This window comes from Cygnus olor, chromosome 1 (assembly GCF_009769625.2).
Source record: "Cygnus olor isolate bCygOlo1 chromosome 1, bCygOlo1.pri.v2, whole genome shotgun sequence".
Classification (NCBI taxonomy): domain Eukaryota; kingdom Metazoa; phylum Chordata; class Aves; order Anseriformes; family Anatidae; genus Cygnus; species Cygnus olor.
In genome coordinates, this window is record NC_049169.1 from 63,470,127 (window position 1) to 63,496,440 (window position 26,314).

General features: G+C 43.4%; 1 protein-coding gene across 8 annotated transcripts in view; it reads right to left on the minus strand.

The window, feature by feature from the left end:
- FGD4 (FYVE, RhoGEF and PH domain containing 4) overlaps window positions 1-26,314 on the minus strand; it is a 120,926-nt gene that overhangs the window by 63,961 nt on the left and 30,651 nt on the right. The window contains exons 1-2 of one of the 8 annotated variants that reach the window (XM_040561581.1): window positions 15,509-15,525; window positions 5,819-5,885 (exon numbers count right to left, since the gene is read on the minus strand). The exons of 4 other annotated variants lie outside the window; for them this stretch is intronic. Coding sequence is in view for 1 of the 4 variants with exons in the window: in XM_040561560.1 (XP_040417494.1) it covers window positions 17,406-17,415 (10 nt within the window). In the remaining 3 variants the exon portion in view is untranslated. Of the gene's footprint in view, window positions 1-5,818; window positions 5,886-7,908; window positions 8,016-9,242; window positions 9,658-15,508; window positions 15,526-17,405; window positions 17,519-26,314 lie in introns of those variants that run through there. 3 more of the 8 variants (XM_040561575.1, XM_040561560.1, XM_040561569.1) reach the window with 3 other exon arrangements.

The window sequence follows — 26,314 nt, forward strand, 5'->3', positions numbered from 1 at the left end:
CTGACATCCTATCCAGGGGCAGCAATGGGCTGCCCAGGACTGCAGAGGTTAATGATGACTGAGTGCAGTAGCTGTGAAGAGTTGGCAAGTGCCCTTGAATGGATACACGAAGGATGAAATTCAGGCATGATTGCCCGATATCTTCAAGAGAGGCAAGGCAAGATGATCAGCACGCATCCCAAGAGTACAGTCACATCAAGCCAGTGGCTGATGATGGAAAATATTGCTCTTCCTCTCCTTACAGAGTCTTGTCTGGCAGTGAAGCAAGCTGGTTCAGCTCACTAATCTGCCAGAAACATACTCATTTTCTCTCGGATTGGTCTGTTAACTTAGCAGGCTGAGATGCCCCGTTTGGTCAGATGAGCATCAGTGTCAACAGAAGGAAAAAGGGTGAGAGAGGACAGTACGCAAACCTAGTTATTTGAGGTCTCATTAAGCTGCATCCTTTAAGCTTCGCCCCATAGACATGTGAGGAAGGAAGAAAAAATGGTACAACTCAATACATGCATGTCCCCATTGAAAAATAAGATGGGGAACAAACCAGATTCAGCAAGTGACCTACGAAAACAAGCGACCACCAGGAAGAAAAGGGACAAGGAGAAGTCCACAGAAGTGGGCTGGGTGGGAAGGGAGTCTAAAAATGGATATTTTGGACTGCCATAACAAAGAATAACAATAGTACCTTAAACAGATGGGTAACTAGCCTCCCCAAGTGAGAAGTATTATGAGCGATCCCAAATCTGCAGCCCACACAGAAACAAGTTTGTTCTAAGGACACTCCCTCCCAGTTCTGAAATCAAAAACTACTCCACCAGTCCCTCCTCCAGCTCTCCTGGTTCACGTGCAAGGATTTGGGTTTAAGACAAGCAATAGCAAGGCAGGTGTGATGAGCAGTTATTGTGCCACAATTAGAAAACAACTAACAGTATTTTTCCATCTTTTTTTTCCCCCTCTCCAGCTCAGCTGTAACACGTGCCCCAAAGGGAAAGCCAGTGGCTGCACAAAAGCCCAAAGGACGTGTAATAGGAGTTCTTAAGGGAAAAGTCTTTTTTTTGTCCTACATTTGTACAGCACTTGTCATGGTAGAATCATGGTGTCTGCAATTTAGGATAAAAGCAATACAAAGCCCTCCAAATAAATAATTAAATGGTTGCAGTTCTACAAAAAGTAAGAATTATACTGCAGATGAGTGCCACATCACTACCATCTACTCTATTAGTGCTTACAAAAGGGATGCTTTTGTTATGGCAACTGTATGTTTTACCCTAACCATATAAAGCTGTGTTTCTGTCACAAAGTATTTCCCATATTTACCAAAAATCCAGGAATCTGTGATTCAGTCTTCCAAGTAATCTTTTCTGGCAGACTAAGATCAGCAATTGTTAAATAAGTTTTGTTTTTATATCTGAGAAGCAGACAAAGGCTTTGCTTATCAACTGGGTTTAATTCTCATGTTTTAAAAAATGGCTTAACAGTTCACTATTTCTTTTTTTTTTTTTTTTTTTTTTTTTTTTTACAAAATTGGGAGAAAAGCTGCATGTTACAATTTAGGGACAAGGAAATTACTTTTTATAGCGCTATCCTTTCTATTACACTAACACACAGTAAATAAATACCAAGCAAAGACCCTATGACCCAGCATCTCTCCCTTTTCTTACGTTGTCTTCGCTGCTTTCTCCTCCTCTTGCCTTCCCCCGGAGAAGACTCCGGGCCGCTGCCTGCACTGCAGCTGCTGTCTCTTCCCCAGTGGCCCCACTACCTCCTGCGGGGATGGTCCCAGTTGCCACCACGCTCTGTTGGCAGCCAGGCAGGAGGACCAAGCTAACAAAGGCTGGCGGTGCGAGGCCAGTAGAGCAGCCCTCATGCCTCACCAGGTGGGAACCACATGTTAGTTGCTACCACAGAAACCCACACACTTATTTAAGAAAGGATGGGGAAAAAGGGAAGTGGAGAGAGGAGAAAAAGCTTGCAACCTACCCTAATAGCATTGTGCCACCCATCGTTCTTCACCTTCAGAGACTAAACGTATCGCTCATTTAACAACTTTGCAAAACAGCTGAAGGACACAGACTCTCATTTTCCAGTTAATTTAGCTTTTGGTCACACATTACACATTCACAAAAAAAACCCCACCCCTATCCCCTCCCCCCCCAAAAAAAAAAACACAAAAAAAACAAAGCAAAACAAGCAGAAAAAACACAATTCAAACCAGAAAGACCAGCACACAGACCTTTCTTTAAATTTAGCAGTTAGTGAAAGGTTGCATCCTCAGCTTAAAAATTACCCCACCATGTTAGAAATCCAGACAGTAGAAAGACTCACAAGTGAAGCTGGTCAGCATGCAGTAACAGTGATTTAGCTTTCATATAAACATGTTAAAAAAAAAGGTTGGGCAGCATCAGATACTAAGTATAAAAGTACTAATTATTCTTGCTTTGAGTTAATGAAAAACAGCACGACAAATTCACAACAGACACCAGAGGGGAACACATCAGTACATTTCCAGAGCAGATAAGGGCACATGAACTACAAATGACGGCCAGAAAAAAAAATAAGAAATCATTCAATCAAATATTGCATGTCTGAAAAGAACCAGTAGCAAATGTTTGGGTAGCCTACATCAGAAGGCAGCTAGCACACAATGATTTTTCCCTCAATCACCATGGCTTCAAGCATCAGATGTCTAGGATCACCAGAGTCAGCAGATGCGTTTGTGCAACTGTGTTTTACAGCTGCTGACAGGCATATTCACTGCAAATTTATTTAGTCTCTTCCTGAGTCCCATTTGTATTTCTTGAACAGAATATGCAACAGTATAGGCATTTTCAACCTGTTCTACCTCAACTCTGACTTCGTGCTTTCTGGAGAAGAGAAGCCTGATGGCACAGTGGTGTTGCCCTTTCCCTTCCACCCTTCTCCATCATCCCCATCACATTCTAGAAGGCATCAGGGTAACTTTTTTCCAGAACACAAACAGCTTTAGTCTCTTGACTTTGTCATATTTAGACCAGCCTAACCTAGTACTTACAGGATAGTCAGCAAACTGGGACCTTCTTTACAGTCTTTTTAGCTCCTGCCATTAATACATATTACTGCTTTTTTTCCAGTCCATCTGGCCTTACTAAATTCAAGTGTCCAAAGGAAAATGATCAAAAGGGATTCCCCAACCAAACTGTTTCAGAAAAGGAGGTAATGATACAGACAGTGGTGACAAGTGACAGAATTTCAGCTTTTGGTACCATAAAGGTGGAAGATCAATGACAGTCATGACTCTCCATTTTACATAGCAAAGTTATGCAGCTAGTTAAACACATACTTCAGAGACCACATCAGCACTAATGAAACTATAATTTTCTTTAAAGTATTACTATCCAAACCCCAGACCTCATCAGCCAGCTGGTAATAGCTTTTCATCATTTAACACAAAAGCAATCAATAAGCTTTTCCCCACAGTTCTTTTACTGCTATCTATGAACTTGAGAAAAACTAGAATCAGAAAAGATGCCCGTTATAAAACATACACCGTAAAATGTCATCATTGCCTTTCTTATGGAAAGGGATTCTAAAATTCCACCCAATTTTGAGATAAACATGGATTAAAGCAGTTCCAGTGACCTACAAAGAAAATCTTCATACATCAAAACGCAATCAATAGACTACAGTATCAAAGAACTGTAAGGAGATCACATTGGATTGAACAGCTTTTCCTTCCCATAATGACTGTTCCCTGTGCATTGTTTTACACTGAAAACGTCTGATGTGAAATTGCAGTATGTATCACACTTGTTATCTCTGTGCATCATTCACACACACTGAGGACGTTACACAGAATGCACATGTATACACACACACAAAAAAACACAACTCAGCTACCTACTGAAGTTTTATTCCTGTACTAAACAGCAAGCAAAAAAACATTTTACAATTTTCATAAATTTTCAACAGTAGAAACTTTTTGGAGTATTCTCGGTCATACCAGACCATCATCAACAATAAGACAAGTCTGGAAAATTTAAGTTCATTGTTTAGAAAGACCTTATTTTATAGTACTTAAATATTTATAATTTATAGACACACACACCCCCCAAAAATTAGAAATGAAACCAGCAATCATCCTCTTATGCCAGCAGCAATGCCATAGCATTTAGAATAAATAGTAAAATGAGGAAAAAATGTGTAAAATGAGGAAAAATGGTGTTTTGTCTAGTGTCCTGGATGATTTTTTTCCAAAGAATATGTACCAAAAATAACATAACGTTAGCAGAACAGTGCAGCACTGGTGACTTCACTGCATGCAAACAGTGCTCACATGGCTACCTCTGAATATTTCATCATATTGGGATGTGTTGTATTTTGAGTTTTAGATAAAGCTCTAACTCCAGCAGTAAGCCTTCCATTTTATTTTGGCTTATAGCAGCTATCTGCTATTATAGGAGAACAGGAATAGGCTGCCCAGGGAAGTGGTTGAGTCACCTTCCCTGGAGGTCTTTAAGAGACGTTTAGATGTTGCGCTTAGTGATATGGTTTAGTGGAGGACTTGTTAGTATTAGGTAAGAGGTTGGACTGGGTGATCTTGGAGGTCTCTTCCAACCTAGACGATTCTGTGATTCTGTGATCTTTGAGTTTGCTTTTAGCAGCTTCCACAGTTAAAACCGACTCACACACAGAAATCTTGACAAGCCAAAAGGACAAAAAAAATTTGTGAGTTGCATTACAGTGGGTGTCCAAGTCACAACAGCAAAATAAGCCTCCAAGCAATTGCATGAACAAGAGCTACTGAAGAGAATCAACATCAAAATTAGTCATGGAAGCTGACTTGGCACAAAGAGCTGCCAGAGAACTATTAAAGCTGTAAAGAAAAGTGGCATGGGATCTTTAAAAAAAAAAAAAAGTACTCATCAAAAGGGTTCATAGTTTATATATTTTGCAAGCTTAATAACAGCTGTACAATACTCAACCATGCTGTAAATAATAAAGTAAAAATAGCATCAAAATATTTCTTCTAAGTGATAGATCTCAGTCTCAATGTAACTACTGCAAGCATGATATGGGAAGCCTTCATAAACTATTTTGAATTGCAGAAAGCACACTTCATGCCTTCACTCATTTCCTTTAGCATCAATGATCTCCTTAAGAAAAGGATGACAAAAACATTAACCCACATAGGAAGCGGGGCAGGAATGTGGCAGCACAAAAGCAGTGCTGGGACAGAGGAAGAGACATGAGCCAGGAAAATTCCAAGTGAGAAGTTCAGGTCCTGCCCTGCAGGAATAACTAAGTACAGAATCAACTTGTTCCTCAAAGCAGTAACACAAGCCCTGGAGCTAATCTTCCCTCCACCACTCCAACAGCAGCTGGGATCAACAGCACTCAGAAACATACCACACTGCCCATGGCACTAACTCAGTGCCTGCAAAACAAAGTCCCCCAGCTACAGAAAAAAACTGGAATTCAGGACTTCTGAAGCCTCAATCCTGACTTTAGGCAGAGGTCATGAGCTGAGAAGGCTCACACGATACAGCCCACACACAAAAGCATCCCTCTCAGTGACTAAGGGATAGACCATCATCATCACATCACTTCCAGTTCTGAGCTCCACTTTCCCAAATGTACTCAAGTATTTGCTCTGCTCAGATGTTCATCACAAAGTAAACAATTCTCATGTTTCTACCAGACTAAGTAGTATTTTTGTACTTTAGAGCAACTGGATGAACTGAACACCTTGGGAAAAAATGCCACTTCAAGATATTTGTTTGCTGGATCGCGGTCATTTACCCCCACCCTGTTCTCCTAACTGCCAAGTCTGAGCAGCGATTACCTGGAAGGAATGTTTTCTGAAGTCATTTGCAGAACAGCTCTGAGCCTTCAGAGTCTTCAGTGAGACACTGCAAAGGACAGGACAAATGTACGTCTTTACTAAATGCAAGACCCCCAGAATGGTCTAAAAAACAAAACAAAACAACAAACAAACAAAAAAAACAAACACCAAAAACAAACTGCTCCAATTCACAGGTGTGTCATTACTCTGCATGTTGCCAGCCCCTCACATCCAGCCATGCATAAAGAAGAGCCTCACTGCACCGGTTTAGTATGGAGATCTGCTTTAGAACCAATTCAACAAATTTCATGTTTTCTAAAATCTGGCACAACAATTTCTAGTATCATCAAAAAAGCGTTAATGTCTGCATTTTGTCTCCACCCATACAAAGCACAAAAAGATGCAAGGCCCTGTGAACAGACCAAGAGCGGCAGTGCTGTGTCAGCAGGTTTGTCTTCCCACATCCCGTATCCCGAGGACTCCATTATTCCATGGGAGCTGCAAAGAGAACAGTTTGTAAACAGGCACCCAGACTTTCCAAAACAGTGAGCTCTTCAAGGGGAACTGCAGGCTTTAATAGCAACGTACTGTGAGGAGACAGTACAGACCCTCAGCTTTTTATTGTTTTAACACTCAGAATACAGCAGTAAATGGCAGGAAAAAAGTGAATCAAACACTGAGCATGTTTAAAAGCTCTGCAAAGTAGCAGCCTGAAGACAATGTATAAATGAAAGCAAGTCATGTCGAACAGCATTCCACAGTCATGCGTCGAAGGAAAAGCAGAAAGACTTGTCTGTTTGAAGAAAACAATTGTGATCGTTTATATGCAAGCCAGCCTCCTATATATTGACTCAGGATTTCAACATTTAGTGACAAGCCTCCCTGAAAGCTTGATATGTATATCTATTATAAACAAAATCATGAAAAGCCCACTGTTTAATAGGTTGCACTCCTAAATACTATTTACAGTTGGGAGTTCATTCAAAGTGCCTTTTTTGTGAGCTGATACACCAAAATTGAGCTTACCATCTTAAAATAATACCACTACTGAGTACAACCCATCACCATCTCTGCTGGCCCCCAAAGACAGTATTTTAGAACAAATCTCCTTCAAGGGATCATGTAGCACATTACACTGACCCTTATTTGTTTGCATTACGCATAAACATCAGAGCTGACTGTAATAATCCACCAAAGCTTTTTTTAATCTTTAAAAAATAATTAATTTCAAACAGACATTTAACAGTTCCTCTGCTACATGGAAATGGGATGCCCACTATGAAAAGCCAGATGCTCAAATGGATTAAAAGAGTGTCTAGTCTTTAAATCCCGTATCTGCAAAACAAAGCTGACCCAGTGACCTAAAGTAAAATTTAATAGTAAAAAATATGTATATTCAACAGCTACATATAAACCATTCAGAAAAGGAAATAAATATAAAAAAATCATTTGCTCAAGACCATTTGGACCTTTACACAGTGCTTGTCTGAGAATAGAAGAAGCAGAGCTGGGGAATGCCAAGAGGAAAGTCCCCCTGTTTATTCTTAGAAAAGGTTTAGCAAAGGCAATGGAAAAGCAAGCTTCTCAGCACACCACCAGCTAGCAATCAGGAGAAATCACCTCCAGGAGGAGTATACAAGACATTACCTTTATGTCAGTATGATCATAGCTTTCTGTGAAGACTTGCCAATGAACCAGTAATTCCCACCCACAGCCCCACAGCTACCTTACCAGAAACCAAACAGAGAACAGAAACACATCCCACACCAGCTCCAGGATAACTAACCCTGGGGTGGTTACCCTTCCCTCCCGATGGCTCTCAGCAAGCTTCAGCCTAGCTTCTGAAAGGTGAAAGTCTGATCTCTTCCCAAGCACAAAAGCCAATCTGCCCCATGCGCTCTCTCTAACAACGCAATTACAGACGTGCAACTGGCACGTGTGAACTAGTCCACTGCAGCCCATTAAAAGCACATTTGGCATAAATCACCCGCTCCAATGGCAACAGAATGCTTAAATTCTGAAGAAGGAAGGCGTTAAAAAGAAATCTTTTAAATCACAAGGGTGAGGCAGCCTGCATTGAGAAGAATCACCCAGTTCCACCAACGTGCACAAGGAACATCTGAAAGGACTTCGGGCACATACACCAGGTTCCCATGGGCATAAGAAAACCTCATATACACCCAACAGTTCTAAGTACTCAAAGAAATGGGGAAGGAAAAAAAAAAAAAAAAACCCTCAGCCCCTCTCTTCCTCTCTCCTCCCCTCTGCTTTTGTTAGGCACAAGGACTTGTGAAGCCTCTTGTAGGTTAAAAATTTGTCATAGTCAACTCTGTTGCAATAGCAACTTATTAACCACATTGGGAACTTTTCTCCCAGACGCCAATGCACTGACATTTTAAGGGCACAAAGCAGAGGGCAAAATTAGGACTGACACAGTTTTAATTAAAAGCCTCTAGCAGTATCCTCCCCTGTACCAAATAAAAATGGCAGTCCTGCCAAAAGGGATGCAGCATAAGAGCTTTATTTGAAATGGGAAAGCCCCTATAGGACTAAAAATATCTGCTGCTGTAACATTTTATCTATGTGGTGTACAATAGGGCTCTAAGGAGTGAATTTCAGTGCCCCTTGTTTAACACTATAATTTGAACTGCACACAAACATTCATCATGCATTTACGGAAAAAAAATTAATATACCTTCTCCTAGAGCATAACAAACATGGCTTTTAGAAGACACAAAAGCCTTACAAGCACTCTTCTAATTTGCGTTCCTTTCCATGAAATCCTCCCACCAAAACAGCCCAAATATTTGCAGAACATCCTGAAAAACTTGTGAAAAGTCTCGGTACAATTAAGCTATATGCGAGGAAGACTCCAAAATTTTTGGTCAGTTTGCAAGTTGGAAGCAGGGGCAAAGGGTGGGAGCGAAGAGTGAAAAACCTGCTACTGCATTCTGCTTACCTTACTCTGCTTCCTCCAAGCAAACTGCACAAAACACCCCAAAGGTCTATTGTACCACTGGCTCTGCTTCAGCCCCATCTCTCACCCGTCATTCCAGTATGAGAAACAAAACACTTATTGCATCCAAAGGAAAATAAAAATCACTCAGACAAAAAGCAATCAACGTGAAGAGGCATGTAAATCAAACGGATTTGGCAGCAAACAGCATTTCATAAGGACAAGAGATATGAATTGCTCCATTTGTGTCAGTTTGGCCAGTTATTGTTCTGACTTACTACTTTAATGACCCCAAATTAAACTGCTTGAGCTGAAACAGAGAAACAGAAATCTTTAAAACACAGCCACCCCCCCTCCCCGTTGCACCCTTAACAATAAGCACTATTACCATGGTACTATCGTCCTTAAATCATAAATACATCGCCCCCATTAAAAATTAACTGAACACATTATGAATTTAGCACTGACCTTACAAAAAGCCGCATTTACTCCTCTTGGCTAGAAACCATTAACGGTTTGGGCAAAATCCTTTTATGTGCTGCTCCAGCTCGCTCATTCAAGCCTTCCATTACCACACTCCATTGCAGATAATTGCAGCCAGCACACGCTCCCCTGCTTGTGCCGGTTCCCAACCCAGCACGGATAATCACATTCCAGCGGGGAGCGAACAGATGGCAGCCTCCATGGTAACCAGTCCTTCCCAGCTAGTGGGAGCACTGGGAGACTACCGGGGAGCAGGCAACAAGGGCTCTTTGTGCTTCAGCCTCGCAGATCCGTCAGGAAGGGAGAGCCAGCTCGCTGCGCTCACTGGGCATGCCTAGCAGGTGCCCTGCCTTCGCAGGCAGGCACGGAGCACCTTACAAAGCTCCCCACCAGGTTTAACCTTGACGCTGCCTGGGCCGGTGCCACGCCGGGGAATAAGGGGCATAAAGCACACGCTAAGATGGAGGGGGGTATAGCAATTATTTTCGTGTGTTTTTAAAGCAAGGAAGGGTTCAGAGAAATTAACTGGGGGCACTTTTCCCCTTAACAAGATTATTTTCTGAAAGAAGGCTTATCTGCCTTGAATGGGAGCCTCCTGGACCCTGCAACAGCGCTCCCAGAGCATCCTATAAACTCCCAGTTTGGGTTTTAGCCACCAAGAATTGACCAATTCCTTGCTTTTGGTCTCACAGCTTCTGAGGTTTATCTGCTCCTGCATCTGCCAAGGCTGATGCTGATTCAGCAGGCAGAAGCCGCTGTTTCTCTGCTGTGCATCCAGGCTGCCAGCGGGGGTGTGGCTGGAAAAGCTTTATTTATTTATTTAGCCTCAAAGCTGTACCTGAAACCACAGCTCTCACCGGACCAGATCTCACACCGCTACGCACTCCAGCAGTGGTGTGCACCAACTCAGCACGCAGCCAGATTCCCACACCCCTCTTCTGGGGAGGAGAAGGAAGTGGGTTTTCAAGACCAACCAGCAACAGTCCTGTCCACAAAATAAGAACAGCTACAAAAGAACACAGGCTTTACTTGCCTGTGAGTTGTACAGGACCTCATCCCAAAATATTTAAGGTCCTACTCCTGCATGTGAAAAGCACACTGTGCAGTAGCCCATGGACTGAATGTGCTGATATTCAACTTTTCTCTCCCCCACTCTCGAAGCCACGCAAGGCATATGACTAACAGTGCGTCAAAAGTCTGTGGGTAACTTTATTTAAAACAGCCAAATTTGGACTTCGAGTTCCTACATGCTAACTTAGGCCTGGCAAGTTACTCTTTTGAGGAAAAGAAAATGGTTTCATTTCTCCCTTAATGACACCTTTGATCTTGTAGCTGGTCCTGAAGGGCAGCACTGGTTCCTACAGAGGGACACAAAACCCTGCACCAGAATCCTCCATCACAAAGAAGCTCATCTGTTCCTTTGGGTGCCTCCAAGCAGATGTCAATGATTTTCTTCCCCCTTTAAATTTTCAGTTTCCCTCTGCCTCACTGCGTAAGGAAGGTAGTTTTGTTTCACAAGCGCAGTTAAGTTTTTCTTACACTGATAAGAGACCCCACTACTACATGGCTAGTGCTGGAAGCCTCTCCAATGATTGCGGACAGAGCCCCACTGGTGAGGTGTTGTACCCACCCACAAGGCCATCCCCACAGCCAAGCCAAGCCTGGCAGCCAAACAGCACCCAGCCTTGGGAAGGGACTCACACCACTCACAGGTGACAGACGAGGAAGAAAACCTGGGTCTGCCAACTCCCACCCCAGGGCTATCAGATCATTGTGCCTCACACCACTCCTTCCCACCCGCTGCTCCCACCTCCTCCCGGCACCACGGTGTGCGCTCAGGGCTGTGCATGTCACTTTTCATTTACTCTCACGTTGTCAAAGATGGAAGAAAAACCTCTCAATGCATTTTCTGCTTCTAACTAAGCCATTTTTACATCACCAAAAACATCTTGATCAAGTATGGGCACCAATCCTACTCATCCACTGCCAACAAAGGTAAAATAATGTAAGGAAGGAAGCCAATTTCCTATTTAATATGCCAAATATTAATAATAAAAACTTTTCAGTGTTTAAGCGTTATGAAACACATAACACTTCTCACTTTTTCTCTTAAAAGTAAAGAACATGGCTCAAAAAAAGAGTTTTATATATTTGTCTATTTTATGTATTTATGCATTTCTGGAAAAATAAAATGTAGCAATTTCAGTTCTTGGCAAACACACTGACTTCAAAATTACCAAGGTTCCAGTTCAGTTTTAGTCTTTTTTCCTTAAGGAGAGACCTCCGGCAAAGTATTTTTTTTAGATTTATGTTAATTCTGACTCCTTAAAAAAATCATTACTAAAATACTGCAAACAACTTGGGCGTCAGAAAACCCATTCCAGACACTGACATAATTTCTCAAGCTGTACTTCTACAAGTACTAGTTGTACTCACCACAGGAGGATTGCTAGCAGAATAAAGGGCAACAACAGTCAATATCCACTTAATTTTTTTTTTAATTCTTAAGTCTAATTTTAAACAGTTTTAACAAGCTACACGCAATGCTCATCACAAAAAGGGGTAACAGGGGTCACTATAAATCTTGGTAGAAGCAATAGGTAAGTTACATGCAGCAATATTAAAAAGAACCCTCTGCATATTTGACAAATATTTAATTTAAACTGCTTGAAATAGAGAGAGGACAACAGCACATTCAGAATGCTTTTGAGGAGAAATGGGAGGATGGAAAGGAAACATACCCATCTCCCTTTATTCTTTAGCCCCATCTGGGCCAGAGTTTAGTAATAAATTGGTTTTAGTCAGAATGTGTCAATGAAAAATGAGCAACATATTGACATCCTGTGTCCTGAATTTATTTCATTGAAGGGTATCCCATAAAGGGAGTGTCTTTTATAATGATGACGCCATGTACACTTCAGCTTTTTCCAGTCCCAGATGCCATCTGATAGACGGAAACTTTGGTATTTTACTGAAGTTGACTGAGACTCAAACTGGATTTTAGAACTGTATGTTATTTAAATAGGATTTTTTTTGACTGCTGAAAACCTATTAATCCAAAATCAATCACATGAGTTTAGAATAACGTATGTTATTAACCTGAGAAAAATATTTAACAGGTGTTAGTCTCCATTCTCTGTGGAAGATCTAAAAGCTGTATTTATAAAGCCAACCACTGCATTTAGGTAACCAACAGCAGGCCTCACACGTGCTTGGTTTTGAACTTTTGCCCATTTCTCATACCTGTTTTTACAGTTTTACTAAAAACACCCTGTAAGTCCTGGCAGTGGTGTCAACTTAAGTTAGTGCCAGAGATAAAACACTACAATAGACCATTGATCCGCTATCACCTGTTTCTGAAAAGAAAGATAATTTTTTTTAACTCTTCAATGTGAACTTATTTTTATAATTAACATTCTAAACAGGGGGATACAGCTGTGCATTTCATGAACATTTGTAACTTTGGTGAGGAAAAAAACCAACTATCCAACATACCAGAATGTGACATATAACTTTAAAAGGCATAAGCATACTTTAAATTCTCACACTTGCTTCAAAAGAGGAGGAATACCTTTTGTGAAAAAACTAAATGGTATAGTAAGTGGTAAGTCTGGTATATTATCATTATGAGTAATAGCTTCAACATAACATATATACATTTCTTTTAACTTGATAGCATATAGTATTGAGGAAGTTCACTTTAAGGGAAATAGGATGTCTAACTTTTTAAGAGTATAAAAAAATTATGCGCGTAAGCAATTGTAAGGGCCAAAATTCACAAGTTTTCTTTTTACTCATCTACAATATAAAAACTTCCAAGATTCAGCATTTTTGGTGATCAACATAGAAGGGGTAAGGCTCCCACACTGGTCCTTTAAGATTCCTTTGTGAAACAGTGATGCTCTTCCAATCCTATCTCAATTGGCTCTCTTCCCAAATTGTACTACTGTACTTTGCAGAAGGAAAGCAATGAATTAAACCTTGCTGACAGCAAGTACTTTCTCAGCAGCACCTCTACAGATATAAAGCACTCCCCTTACTTCCCAAGTGTTTCCAGACCCCATGGTTTCCAGTTAGCACATGCTTCCTCAAAGTCACAAAAGCAGCAAGACTATTGAGTTTCCTCTTTTCTCACACCGTGCTCCACAGACTTGGAGCTGCACATGTTGGAGATGAGAGAAGAGGCAGCAACTGTTTTTGTTGTTAAGACCACTATTTGATTAAGTGTTTTGAGTGGTAAACATTTCCCTTCCAAACCGTTACTGCTTATAAAAGCAGGATTCACAATAGGAAGACAAGCTAACTCCTCCTCACCAGTTCAACGACATGGACTGTCTCCAGTCTCTGCAGCAAATCATTCTTCCAAAGGTTACGACAGCTGTTTATGTGGATGTTTATTTTTGGCAGCTATCATTAAAGGACAACAAAGAAACATGGACAGAGCTCACGCTAGGCCATCTTAGCGACCCACAAGCATTTGGTATGCAAGTCTGAAAGTTATCATTCCTTCACAGGCTGTCCTACAGCACAGCTTTCAACTTAGGAAATTATTTTTTTTTTTACGGAAGAAGAAAAGTCACGACTTCCACTGTTATGTCTCCAAACACCTAAGAGCAGCACCAGCCCAATACACTGAAACACTTATTCCATTATCTGCAAGTACTTTAGTTTCCGAATACTTTAAGGCACCTCTCCCATCGAGCTGTATCAGTTGTGTCTTCAATTTAGTAATATGCCTGTAGGGACGGATGTTGGCTTTCTTCTTTAAAGCCAACAGCAAATCATATCTATAGACATGATTTATAGAAAGCCAATTAAGAAATAATAATTTAAAAAGCCAATCAAAAAAAAATCCACTTGCTAACCCAAAAGTCTGAGATTAGAACAATTTCTTGGAAATTGCTAAGCACAAAGCAACAGTTACTTTAATAAGTTTGGTTCTATAAACAATGATTATTATTTTTTTTTTAATATCAACAGTAGAAAGCAGTGCAAGCGAGAGTTTTTAAGGAGAACATACAATAGCACAGCCTCCCTGAAGAGGACAGAGCAGCTCAGGCCTAGCACACAGAAGGCATGAGACAGCTCATACTGGTGGTACCCAGAAGCAAGAGGTCTGGAGCTTGTTTTGCAAGACGTGCATGAACAGAGGGGAAAAGGGACAGCCAACATCAAGGGACTTACATTACAACAACAGAATAAACTGACACTAACACTTTTCAATCCATCTGCATTCAAAAAAAAAAAAAAAGGCAAGAGGAACGACAAAAGCAGCACTGGATTTTTGCTGAAAACTCAGTTTATCAAGGTAAGACAATTCAATCTGGTGTCTGGAAGGGTCCAACAATAGGGCACAGCAACCAGCAGACGCGCCTGATTATTTCTGCAATTGCACAAAGCGTTTCCATGGAAAAGCAGCATCCTTCTGGTTTGACACGTTCAATGTCTGACAGCCAAGCCAGCCAAAGCTCAGACATGCAAGGCTCGAAGAGAGATCACAGGCGGCTCTTTGGACGGGGTTCTGAGCAACGTGGGACTAAAACCAGCTCTGGGTGAGCAGCTGACCCCAGGGGCTCTGCCCCATGTTCTTTATTTACCAGTTAAGATCCCAGTGAAAGCAGAACAGACATGCGAGTAGCACATGGGTGGGAAGCATGGCCATGGGATCTTCCTCTCTCCTTAGGCTTTACTGAAGAGCTTCTGAGAAGCCTGGATGGGAACCAGAGGACAGCTGGGCTGCTGTGGCTTGGAAAAGTCCCGCCAAAACTCATTCTTGCTCTTTAGAAATTAAACTTGGGAACAAAATAAGTTGTTGTAACTGCAGAACTTCAGCTGGTGCTTCACAGAGGCAACCTGAGGTACAGCTGGAGCAGTGGTGCTCGAGCTGCACTAAATATTACCTCAGCACCCTCATGCTTTAGCCCATTACAGGTGGCTAACCTATTAGTGGCAAAGAACCCAGGGAAACAAAATATCTTAAAATGCATTTAGCAGACACATTCATATAATACACTGATTCCATTCAAATTTCCTCTCCAAACTCATCAGCCACTGATCTGTCACAGGCTTCTAAGATTGAGAAACACCTGTGCTAGATCCAACACAAACACTTCTCCGAGCCATCCACAACAGTCCTCTGACAAAGCACCAGATTAGTTTTTACAAAAACACCTTCCTTTTCCATCACCTGAAGCTCCTCCAGCGGATCAACATATCAGGCAGCTGCCTAGGAAACCCGCTGTGGTACTTACTCAGGCCATGGCGGAGAACGTCCTGAGTCCCCTGTCCCATCCCAGCCCACAGGGATCAGCTCCACTGCCAGCACAAGGAAAACCAGCAGTGCAGGATTTACTGGTAGCTGCCACAGCCACACCACCGAATGCCAAAAATTCCACCCACATCCCATACCAGCTTACACAAGTGAGTTGTTTCTTTTTTTTTTTTTTTTTTTAAACAACCCTGTTTTACAGTACTGCTTAGGCTGACAGCAAGTACACATTACACCGCAGTCACCCAAAATATTCCTGAGGTTTTATTTCATATGTGTGTCACCGGCTCAAAACTCCCAATGCAGTCTACCCCTTCCCAAAAGGATGAGCAACCAACTCTGCAGCTGGAAAAAAAAAGTGAAGGTTTTGGCAGAGACTACATAAACAAATCTGATGAATATTGGGGGGTCTTGATCACTGCTGGGGTTTCCATCCAGGCAGACCCATGATAGATATAGAGCATTAAAAGCACACAGCAAGAAAACACAGGTCATCTCTTTCATGTTATTTTCAATATAAGTAATAGGTTTAGTATAGCTTACTACTGTACAGCATTTTGCTTGCAGCAAGGATATCATGGAGGTTTGTACTTTTACTACTGACATATAGTACAACAAAGAGGGAGCAATAGCTTTCAGGGATTTTATTCGTTTGCTACAATGTGGGGAAAGAGAGGATATTGGCAAACAGGTCACTCCAATTCCTTGAAAAATCTAGACTTTTTATAATTCATCATTATTGCAAAAGTTCTCAGTACACATAAGGATACAGAAAAAAAATTGAACAAAATCTATCAAGATGTACATATAAAGAAAGATTCCAAACCCCAAACCACCTATACATTCCAAGAAATTAATAGTGACTGATACTGATACATACAGAACAGAACTAATAAACTGACCTTGCACACTAAAAAAATTTTTGGAATCAAAACTTTTTAGCTCAGAAGTTTCATTTACTGTCTTTGCTATAAACACTGATGAACTCATCGAGTCAAAAGACCATCCACTACAAAGAGGGATGAATGTTTAACAGCATCTCTATGTCCCTCAAGTAATACAAAATAGTGCAAATGTTGCGTATGTATATCTATGCATATACATTATATATGTACATTACAGTGAAATACTCTTTATTCAGCTTATGTTTACATTTTAAACAGCTAGAATATAGGTACACCAGTAGATACAGGTATTATCTAAATTTCAGGTTTGAGAGGAGAGACTACTTGGTGATGCACTGCTAGCTAATGATGTGGGTGGGCTGAAGTAGCATTCATCCCCCAGTCCCACACCCACATCAAACATCACTAATCCCAGACTGCATGTGACAGAAAAATAGGAAGGAAAAAGCAGAAAAGTGACAGAAAATAGGCTCAAGTTTGAACAGAAACCCATCGTGTGCTGTGAGGAAGGTCATGAGGTTCTACTTCTCACTGCAGTGATAGCTGCCTTTGATCAGTGCTCTCATGTTCTGCTTCCGCTGCTGCTCATCCATGCGATGAGAGTTCAATTCAGAGCAACTGCCCCAGTTTTCAAAGCCCTTGGACACCGACAGATTACTTCTCCTTCCTCAGTGACAGCGAAAAACAAGCATTCTTCTTGTTATTAGCAGAAAAACTACGTCTAGACTACAGAACACACTCCTACAAGGAGAAGCTTGATCACAGGCTAGAACAGATCCTATTTGACTCCTGCTGTCCTATAATGCTTCAAGAGAGATCCAATATCAGCTACAGGCCAGGATGAGAAAGCTATGTATATATTTACTTTCAGATATTTTGGAGACTATCCCCCAGGTCAGTAATTCACATCAAAAAGAGTGAGCTATTAAAAACAAAAAGGAAAAAACAAAAAGGCAAAAAGAGAAGTCTACTTACAGCTACCCATGCCTTATATTGGAACGCCATTACCATGAACAGAACTCCTTACATTCCAATGTTTTGGTGCAAGTAACTCTGCCCATCTAGGAGGCAGTCTTTAAACTGGGCTTAGAACAAGCATTACCAACTCATTATATAAAAAAAGGAAGCTCTGGATTTCATAACTCACTGACATATCTCAGGAAACACGCAACAAGAAATATTTCAACACATACTAACAGACTAACAGCAGATTGTGCGAGTGGGCACATAAGTCAGAGCAAATGTTTCTTTAAAAAGAAATAAAATCCTTACAGGTTAAGATTCACTTGTCTCAGTACTGCCAATAATGAGAATCCTATAGCTATGTTCTATCCCGCATTATCTGAGTTATAGTCTAATTGCACCTTGAAGAGTTTAAGAGCCCTCATTTATTAAGAAAATGATGGACAACTCTGGCTATGCAAAATGACTGTCACTCTGTGTGTAAGAGGTTCTGTGTTTTAGATTGTGAAGAACTATAAACACCCGAATAAATACAGAGAAAGGATTTGTATAAGCTGCTTCCACTTACAGTCTTACTACTGTTGTCATAGTAGTATCATGTCTAGCAGTAAGTTGTTATCTTTCAGTATCAGAAAACTCATAAATATGACAATCATGTAAGTTGCATTTGGTGCTCTTTCATTTTTCATCTCAGGCCCAGCCAGCATGGGTTTGTGAAAGGCAAGTGCTGCCTGACCAACCTCATCTCCTTCTATGACCAGGTAACGCTCTTAGTGGATGAGGAAAAGCCTATTGATGTAATCTACCTAGGCCTTTGACACAGTCTCCCACAGTATTCACCTGGAGAAGTTGGCAGCCCACGGCTTGGACAGGTACAGTCTTTACTGGGTTAAAAACTGGCTTGATGGCTGGGCCAGGGGAGTAGTGGTGAATGGAGTGAAATCCAGCTGGCAACCAGTCACCAGTGGTGTTCTCCAGGGGTTGGTCTTGGGGCTCATCCTCTTTAATATCTTTATTGATGACTTGGATGAAGGAATTGAGTGCATCCTCAGTAAGTTTGCAGATGACACCTACCTGGGGGAAGTGTTGATCTGCCAGAGGGTAGGAAGACCCTGCAGAGGGACCTGGACAGGTTGGATCAATGGGCAGAGGCCAATGGGATGAGGTTCAACATGGCTAAGTGCCGGGTCCTGCACTTTGGTCACAACAACCTCATGCAATGCTACAGGCTTGGGCCAGAGTGGCTGGAAGGCTGTGCAGAGGAAAAGGATCTAGGGGTGCTAGTTGATACTCACCTGAACATGAGCCGGCAGTGTGCCCAGGTGGCCAAGATGGCCAATGGCATCCTGGCTTGTATCAGGAATAGTGCAGCCAGCAGGACCAGGGAAGTCATTGTCCCTCTGTACTCTGCTCTGGTGAGGCCACACCTCAAGTGCTGTGTTCAGCTTTGGGTCCCTCAGTACAAGAAGGACATTGAGGCTCTGGAACGTGCCCAGAGAAGGGCTATGAATCAGATGAAGGGCCTGGAACACAAGTCCTGTGAGGAGCGGCTGAGGGAACTGGGGTTGTTTAGTCTGGAAATGAGGAGGCTCAGGGGAGACCTTATTCCTCTCTACAACTCCCTGAAAGGAAGTTGTGGGGAGCTGGGGGTCAGTCTCTTCTCGCAAATAATTAGTGATAGGACTAGAGAGAACGGCCTCAAGTTGCACCAGGGGAGGTTTTACCGTACAGTAGAGAACCAAATGGATAAAGGTTTGCAAAAAGGAATTCCCCCCTACATGCTAAGGGTCCCCACAAAACAGAGCACTTCAGAAAAGGCTGAAATAAGAAGACTCTAGTAACATCCACTGGAGTACCATCTCCTCAAATTCGTTTTTGAAAACAAAAAGAACTATCAGCTAAAACAATATTCTGAGCATGTGTGTACTGCACTATTGCTTTATGAAGTATGAAAGCTTGGATTTCAGAAAGTTGTCATTTTATGATCAGCACATAAGATAGCTAAGGAAATACATGAATGGATGAAATTTTAGGAGACTACAGAATCTAGTGCTCAGTCCTGAAGCATACTGAGTATGCTTAGTCCATCCCAGGAAGATGGCTATGACAATGCTACATCACCACATGCATGCACTACACCTACCTCAGTCTAACAGAAGAGAAACAATAACACAGTGCAGCCAGACAGTTCAGCTGATGAATTTGTGAATTGTCTATTAACAGGCCTTCACTAAGAAAGCCATCTGATGGTACTAGCATAAGTCAATCATTTTCTCCTGCTACTGGCTGAGCTAAGATCCTCAGCATTCCCAGACAAATTGGAGTTTAAACATCATCATCTCCAACACCATCCACTATTTCACCCAGAAACCCTCCTAACCTTCAAGCCCTGTAGCTAGTCATTAAAAGTTCTGTATGAATTATAGCCACGGTTTTGGTCATGTTTGTTCTACTAATCTCCTCCCACTTTAACAGCAGACAGTGATTTTTTATATTCTATTTCTTTCTATAACCTGAAATTGCAGGAAGAAGTTGTATCTGAACAGAAATTAAAGAAACGACCATAAAATTCTGCTTTTTGTTTTGCAAGGTTACATTTGATTTAAGCACTGTAATGATTAAGAGTGATTGCTATCATCAACAAAAGGAGTGACTGCATCTGACAGTCTACAAAGAGCACTTATTCATCCAGACCATGATTACCTAGAATATAACAGCATTATATCGTATGTTACACTGCCATACATTTTAACTTTTATTATTTTATAGAAGGCTTAGTATAACTTTAAAAAACAAATAATGATTAAGGCTGCACCCTATAACAGCAATTCTTCTGTCTCCTCCTATTTCTATTGCTTCAGTAAACCATCATCATGTAATTTTAAGGTAATCCCATACTATGATGGTACACAGTATAGAGAAATCTCTCATCTAACAAGTTGCAGATTGAGTTATTAATCAGTCAATCTATTCTGTAACAAGTAAAGACTTTAATAAGTTGTGATGTTCATACCTGGAAGCTACAGAACTGACAGAGAGGAGACCCCAGAATACATTTTTAGTTCAGTCTTGCTTGCTTTCAATCATGTAATCTCCAAAATGCATCTACTCCTCAATTCAGAGGAAGATTTAGCACATCCAAATTTAAGACAGAGTCAGACCAGAGGCATCTACATTTGGGATTTATCAAAAGCTGTGCTAAAAATGGACATAAATACTTCATTTGACTCCACATAATTTAGAAGCAGTGGGAGACACTGCCAAACTGGCCATGTGTTCCTCTGCACATAATATACATTCGCCACCTTCCTATAAAGCAGCAGCTGGCAGAAACACCTCTGTTGCTCACTGACTGGAGAGAGAGACTACTCAATATTTTATTTCGAAAAGGAAAATGCAACTATTTTGTTGTCGCCAAGAACTCAGGAAATGCTAAAGTGTCCTGGTTTCAGTTAGGACAGAGTTAATTTTCCTCCTAGTAGCTGGCAGGGTGCTATGTTTTGGATTAGGATGAGAAAAGCGCTGATAACATGCTGATGTTTTAATTGTTGTAGAGCAGTGCTTACACCAAGCCAAGGACTTTTCAGCCTCTCTCTGTCCTGCTAGCGAGCAGGCTAGGGATGCAGCAGAAGCTGGGAGGGGACAGACCCAGGACAGCTGACCCAAACTGGCCAAAGGGGTATTCCATACCATCTGATGTCATGCTGAACAATATATAGGGGTGGCTAGCCGGGGTGGAGGTGTGGCCGGCTGCTCGGGGATAGGCTGGGCATCGGTCAACGGGTGGTGAGCAATTGCATTGTGCATCACTTATTTCGTACACATTATTACTATTAATACTATTATTATTATTATTATTGTTGTTATTCTTTTCCCTGTCTTAATAAACTGTCTTTATCTCAACTCACAGGCTTCACTTTCCCGTTTCTCTCCCCCGTCCCGGAGAGGGAGGGGGGAGGGTGAGCGAACGGCTGTGTGGTGTTTGACTGCCAGCCGGGCTAAACCACAACAGCCCATTTGGCGCCCAACGTGGGGCTCGAAGGGTTGAGATATCGACAGATTTGACCAGAGTGTGTTAAACTAAAATTGGTATAAGTATTCGACCTGCTTAATAGTTGCTAGTCACAATGTTGATTGCCTTAATCTCAAGTCTGCTGTGCCTGTTTCCCAAATTGAGTTTTATAGCAAGTTACTTTCTGTATGTGCTCCCTGTCGTGCTGTTTACCCTTTCCGGGCCCTGGTTTAAGATTGTTATGGTACTGTGTGGTGTAACGATGGCTTATGAAATGATGAAGTATCTGGTCATGACTCTAACCTGGTATTTGTACTCAGCACTGTCGTCGACTCTATACTTCGGAAACCATATCTCAGAAACTATTAGCAATTACACCTATTGCCTTTTTTCATCAGGGAGTCAGTCTCTGGAGGGGACAGGGGAAGATATTTTTTCCTACCTGTTCACTCTCCCTTCCTCCTTCACCACCCTCTTATCCCCCGAGCTAGTTACGGTAGCTCTCCAAGATGTTGAATATCCTTGGGATACTCAGACCAGCATGTTCTTGTTGTTATGTCTCCTGAATGCGCTTCAGGTTTTGTTTAAGGTTAAACAACTACTTAGGAATCTCATCCGGAGATCTGTCTTGAGGCGGGATATTTGCGAGTGGCAGGGAGTGTGGGAGGATATGGGCAGGTTTCTAGGGCAGTGGGCACCTCCAGTGTTTTGGACATTCACCCCTGAACAACTGCAAAATCCTAAAAAACTGGTAGAATGCTTGAAAAAAAGGTGTCATGACTCTGGCAGTTCCAAAGTGACACAAATCACTGTGGCGTGCTGGGGTCTGGCTTGTGCCTATCGAGCTGCAATTGATGCTACTATCAACCTAGTGACAGACCCTGCGGCCGTTCCAGTCCCGGCTCCTGCAGCCACTCCAGCTCCAGCTCCCGCAGCCGTCCCAGCTCCAGCTCCCGCAGCCATTCCGGCTCCAGCTCCCGCAGCCGTTCCGGCTCCAGCTCCCGCAGCTGTCCCGGCTCCAGCTCCCGCAGCCGTTCCAGCTCCCGCAGCCGTTCCAGCTCCCGCAGCCGTCCCGGCTCCAGCTCCCGCAGCCGTTCCGGCTCCAGCTCCCGCAGCTGTCCCGGCTCCAGCTCCCGCAGCCGTTCCAGCTCCCGCAGCCGTTCCAGCTCCCGCAGCCGTCCCGGCTCCAGCTCCCGCAGCCGTTCCAGCTCCCGCAGCCGTCCCGGCTCCAGCTCCCGCAGCCGTTCCGGCTCTAGCTCCCGCAGCTGTCCCGGCTCCAGCTCCCGCAGCCGTCCCGGCTCCAGCTCCCGCAGCCATTCCGGCTCCAGCTCCCGCAGCCATTCCCACTCCTGTGGCTGGGTCAGAGAAACGAACTGTAGCAGTGCAAGTTGCCCCTGCAGAGGGTACTCCAACCCCTGTGGCAGACCCTGTGGCTGGGTCAGAGAAACGAACTGTAGCAGTGCAAGTTGCCCCTGCAGAGGGTACTCCAACCCCTGTGGCAGACCCTGTGGCTGGGTCGGAGAAACGAACTGTAGCAGTGCAAGTTGACCCTGCAGAGGGTATTCCAACCCCTGTGGCAGACCCTGTGGCTGGGTCGGAGAGGCGAGCTGTAGCAGTGCAAGTTGCCCCTGTAGAAAAGGTGAAAAAATGGTATAGAGACGCAGGTCGTTTAGAACGCAGAAAGTCTTCTGCTAAGTCTGGGTCTGGAGAAGACGAGGCTGGGCCATCAAGTGTGCAGGAGGATGAAGATGAGGATGAGGATGTCAGTAAGTCAACAGTAACTACCCGAACCCTATACCAGCGTGAGCTACGAGATGTGCGAAAAGATTTTGGTCGCTGTATAGGTGAACAGCTTGTCACCTGGCTGCTCCGGTGCTGGGACACTGGAGCCAATGGTGTGAAATTAGAGGGCAGGGAAGCCAAGCGGTTGGGATCCCTTGCTAGAGATGCAAGCATTGACAAAGCAATTGGAGATGGAGCACGATCTCACAGCCTCTGGAGGCGTCTCCTGTTGGCTGTGAAGGGAAGGTATCCCTACAAGGAAGAACTTGTATGTGTACCAGTCAAGTGGACCACCATGGAGAAGGGAATTCAGTACCTGAGGGAATTAGCCGTACGGGAAGTAATTTATAAGGACTTAAACGATGCACAAACATCCACAGATCCAGATGAAGTCCAGTGTACTCGACCCATATGGCGGAAGTTTGTACGGAATGCACCATCAACATGGGCCAGCACATTGGCAATAATAACCTGGAAAAACGGTGAAGATCCCACAGTGGGTGACATGGCTAAACAACTCCGGGAGTACGAAGGAAATCTCTCCTCTTCCCTACAGGCCTGCGTCTCGGCTGTGGAGAAACTCTCTGAAGAGTTCCACCAACTTAAAGAGAATTTATCTTCCCCCCCACCTGAACAAACCAGTGGCCACCAACTAAAAGAGAATACTTTGGAGAAACTTTTTGAAGAGGTCCAGCAACTTAAAGAGAGTGTATTTTCTTCCCCACCTGTACAAACCAGCGTCTCAGCTATTAGGGGTAAACGTGCATCCATGCAAAGAAGACAATATGGTGGGTACACACCCCGCACCACCCTGTGGTTTTACCTACGTGACCATGGAGAGGACATGAGAAAATGGGATGGAAAATCTACTGAGACCCTAGAGGCACGGGTACGTGAGTTGCAAAAGAAAACAATCGGGAGAAAGGGGTTCTCTGAAAAGTTTGCTGCTCCAACTTCTAGCAGGCAGTCTTTTAAACACAGAAATGAAGATTCTGACCAGGACTAGAGGGGCCCTGCCTCCAGCCAGGGGGAGGAAAGGGACAACCGAGTTTATTGGACTGTGTGGATTCGATGGCCTGGCACGTCTGACGCACAGAAGTATAAGGCTCTAGTAGACACCGGTGCACAATGTACTCTAATGCCATCCAGCTGTAAAGGGCCAGAGCCCATCTGTATTTATGGCGTGACAGGGGGATCCCAGCAGTTAACTGTATTGGAAGCTGAAGTGAGTCTAACCGGAAATGAGTGGCAAAAGCACCGTATTGTGACTGGCCCGGATGCTCCGTGCATCCTTGGCATAGACTATCTTAGAAGAGGATATTTCAAGGACCCAAAAGGGTTCCGCTGGGCTTTTGGCATAGCTGCCTTAGAGACAGAGGACATTAAACAGTTGTCTACCTTGCCCGGTCTCTCAGAGGACCCTTCTGTTGTGGGGTTGCTGAGGGTTGAAGAACAGCAAGTGCCAATCGCTACCACAACTGTGCACCGGCGGCAATATCGCACCAACCGAGACTCCCTGATTCCCATCCACGAGCTAATTCGTCAACTGGAGAGCCAAGGAGTGATCAGCAAGACCCATTCACCTTTTAATAGTCCCATATGGCCAGTGCGAAAGTCTAATGGTGAGTGGAGACTAACAGTGGACTATCGTGGCCTGAACGAAGTCACGCCACCACTGAGTGCTGCAGTGCCGGACATGCTAGAACTCCAGTACGAACTGGAATCAAAGGCAGCCAAGTGGTATGCCACAATTGATATTGCTAATGCATTTTTCTCCATCCCTCTAGCAGCAGAGTGCAGGCCACAGTTTGCTTTCACTTGGAGGGGAGTCCAATATACTTGGAATCGGCTGCCCCAGGGGTGGAAACATAGCCCTACCATTTGCCATGGTCTGATCCAGTCTGCGCTGGAGCAGGGGGAGGCTCCTGAACACCTGCAGTACATCGATGACATCATTGTGTGGGGTGACACTGCAGAGGAAGTTTTCGAGAAAGGGAAGAAAATAGTCCAAATCCTTCTGAAGGCCGGTTTTGCCATAAAACAAAATAAAGTTAAAGGACCTGCACGAGAGATCCAGTTTTTAGGAATAAAATGGCAAGATGGACGTCGTCAAATTCCAATGGATGTGATCAACAAAATAACAGCTATGTCTCCACCAACTAGCAAGAAGGAAACACAAACTTTCCTAGGTGTCGTGGGGTTTTGGAGAATGCATATTCCAAATTACAGTCTGATTGTAAACCCGCTCTACCAAGTAACTCGTAAGAAGAATGCTTTTGAATGGGGCCCTGAGCAACGACAAGCCTTTGAACAAATTAAACAAGAAATAGTTCATGCAGTAGCCCTTGGGCCAGTCCGAACAGGACCAGATGTAAAGAATGTGCTCTACACCGCAGCCGGGGAGAATGGCCCCACCTGGAGCCTCTGGCAGAAAGAACCTGGGGAAACTCGAGGTCGACCCCTGGGGTTTTGGAGTCGGGGATACAGAGGATCTGAGGCCCGCTATACTCCAACCGAAAAGGAGATATTGGCAGCATATGAGGGCGTTCGATCTGCTTCGGAAGTGGTCGGTACTGAAGCGCAGCTCCTCCTGGCACCCCGACTGCCGGTACTGGGTTGGATGTTCAGAGGAAGGGTCCCCTCTACACATCATGCAACTGATGCTACATGGAGCAAGTGGGTTGCACTGATTACTCAGCGGGCTCGAATAGGAAACCCCAGTCGCCCAGGAATCCTGGAAGTGATTATGGACTGGCCAGAAGGCAAGTACTTTGGGATATCGTCAGAGGAGGAGGTAGTCCGTGCTGAAGAAGCCCCACTGTACAACAAGCTACCAGAAAATGAGAAGAAATATGCCCTGTTCACTGATGGGTCCTGTCGTATTGTGGGAAAGCATCGGAGATGGAAAGCTGCTGTATGGAGTCCTACACGACGAGTTGCAGAAGCTGCTGAGGGAGAAGGTGAATCGAGTCAGTTTGCAGAAGTGAAAGCCGTTCAGCTGGCCTTAGATATTGCTGAACGAGAAAAGTGGCCAGTTCTCTATCTCTATACTGATTCATGGATGGTAGCAAATGCCCTGTGGGGGTGGCTACAACAATGGAAGCAGAACAACTGGGAACGCCGGGGC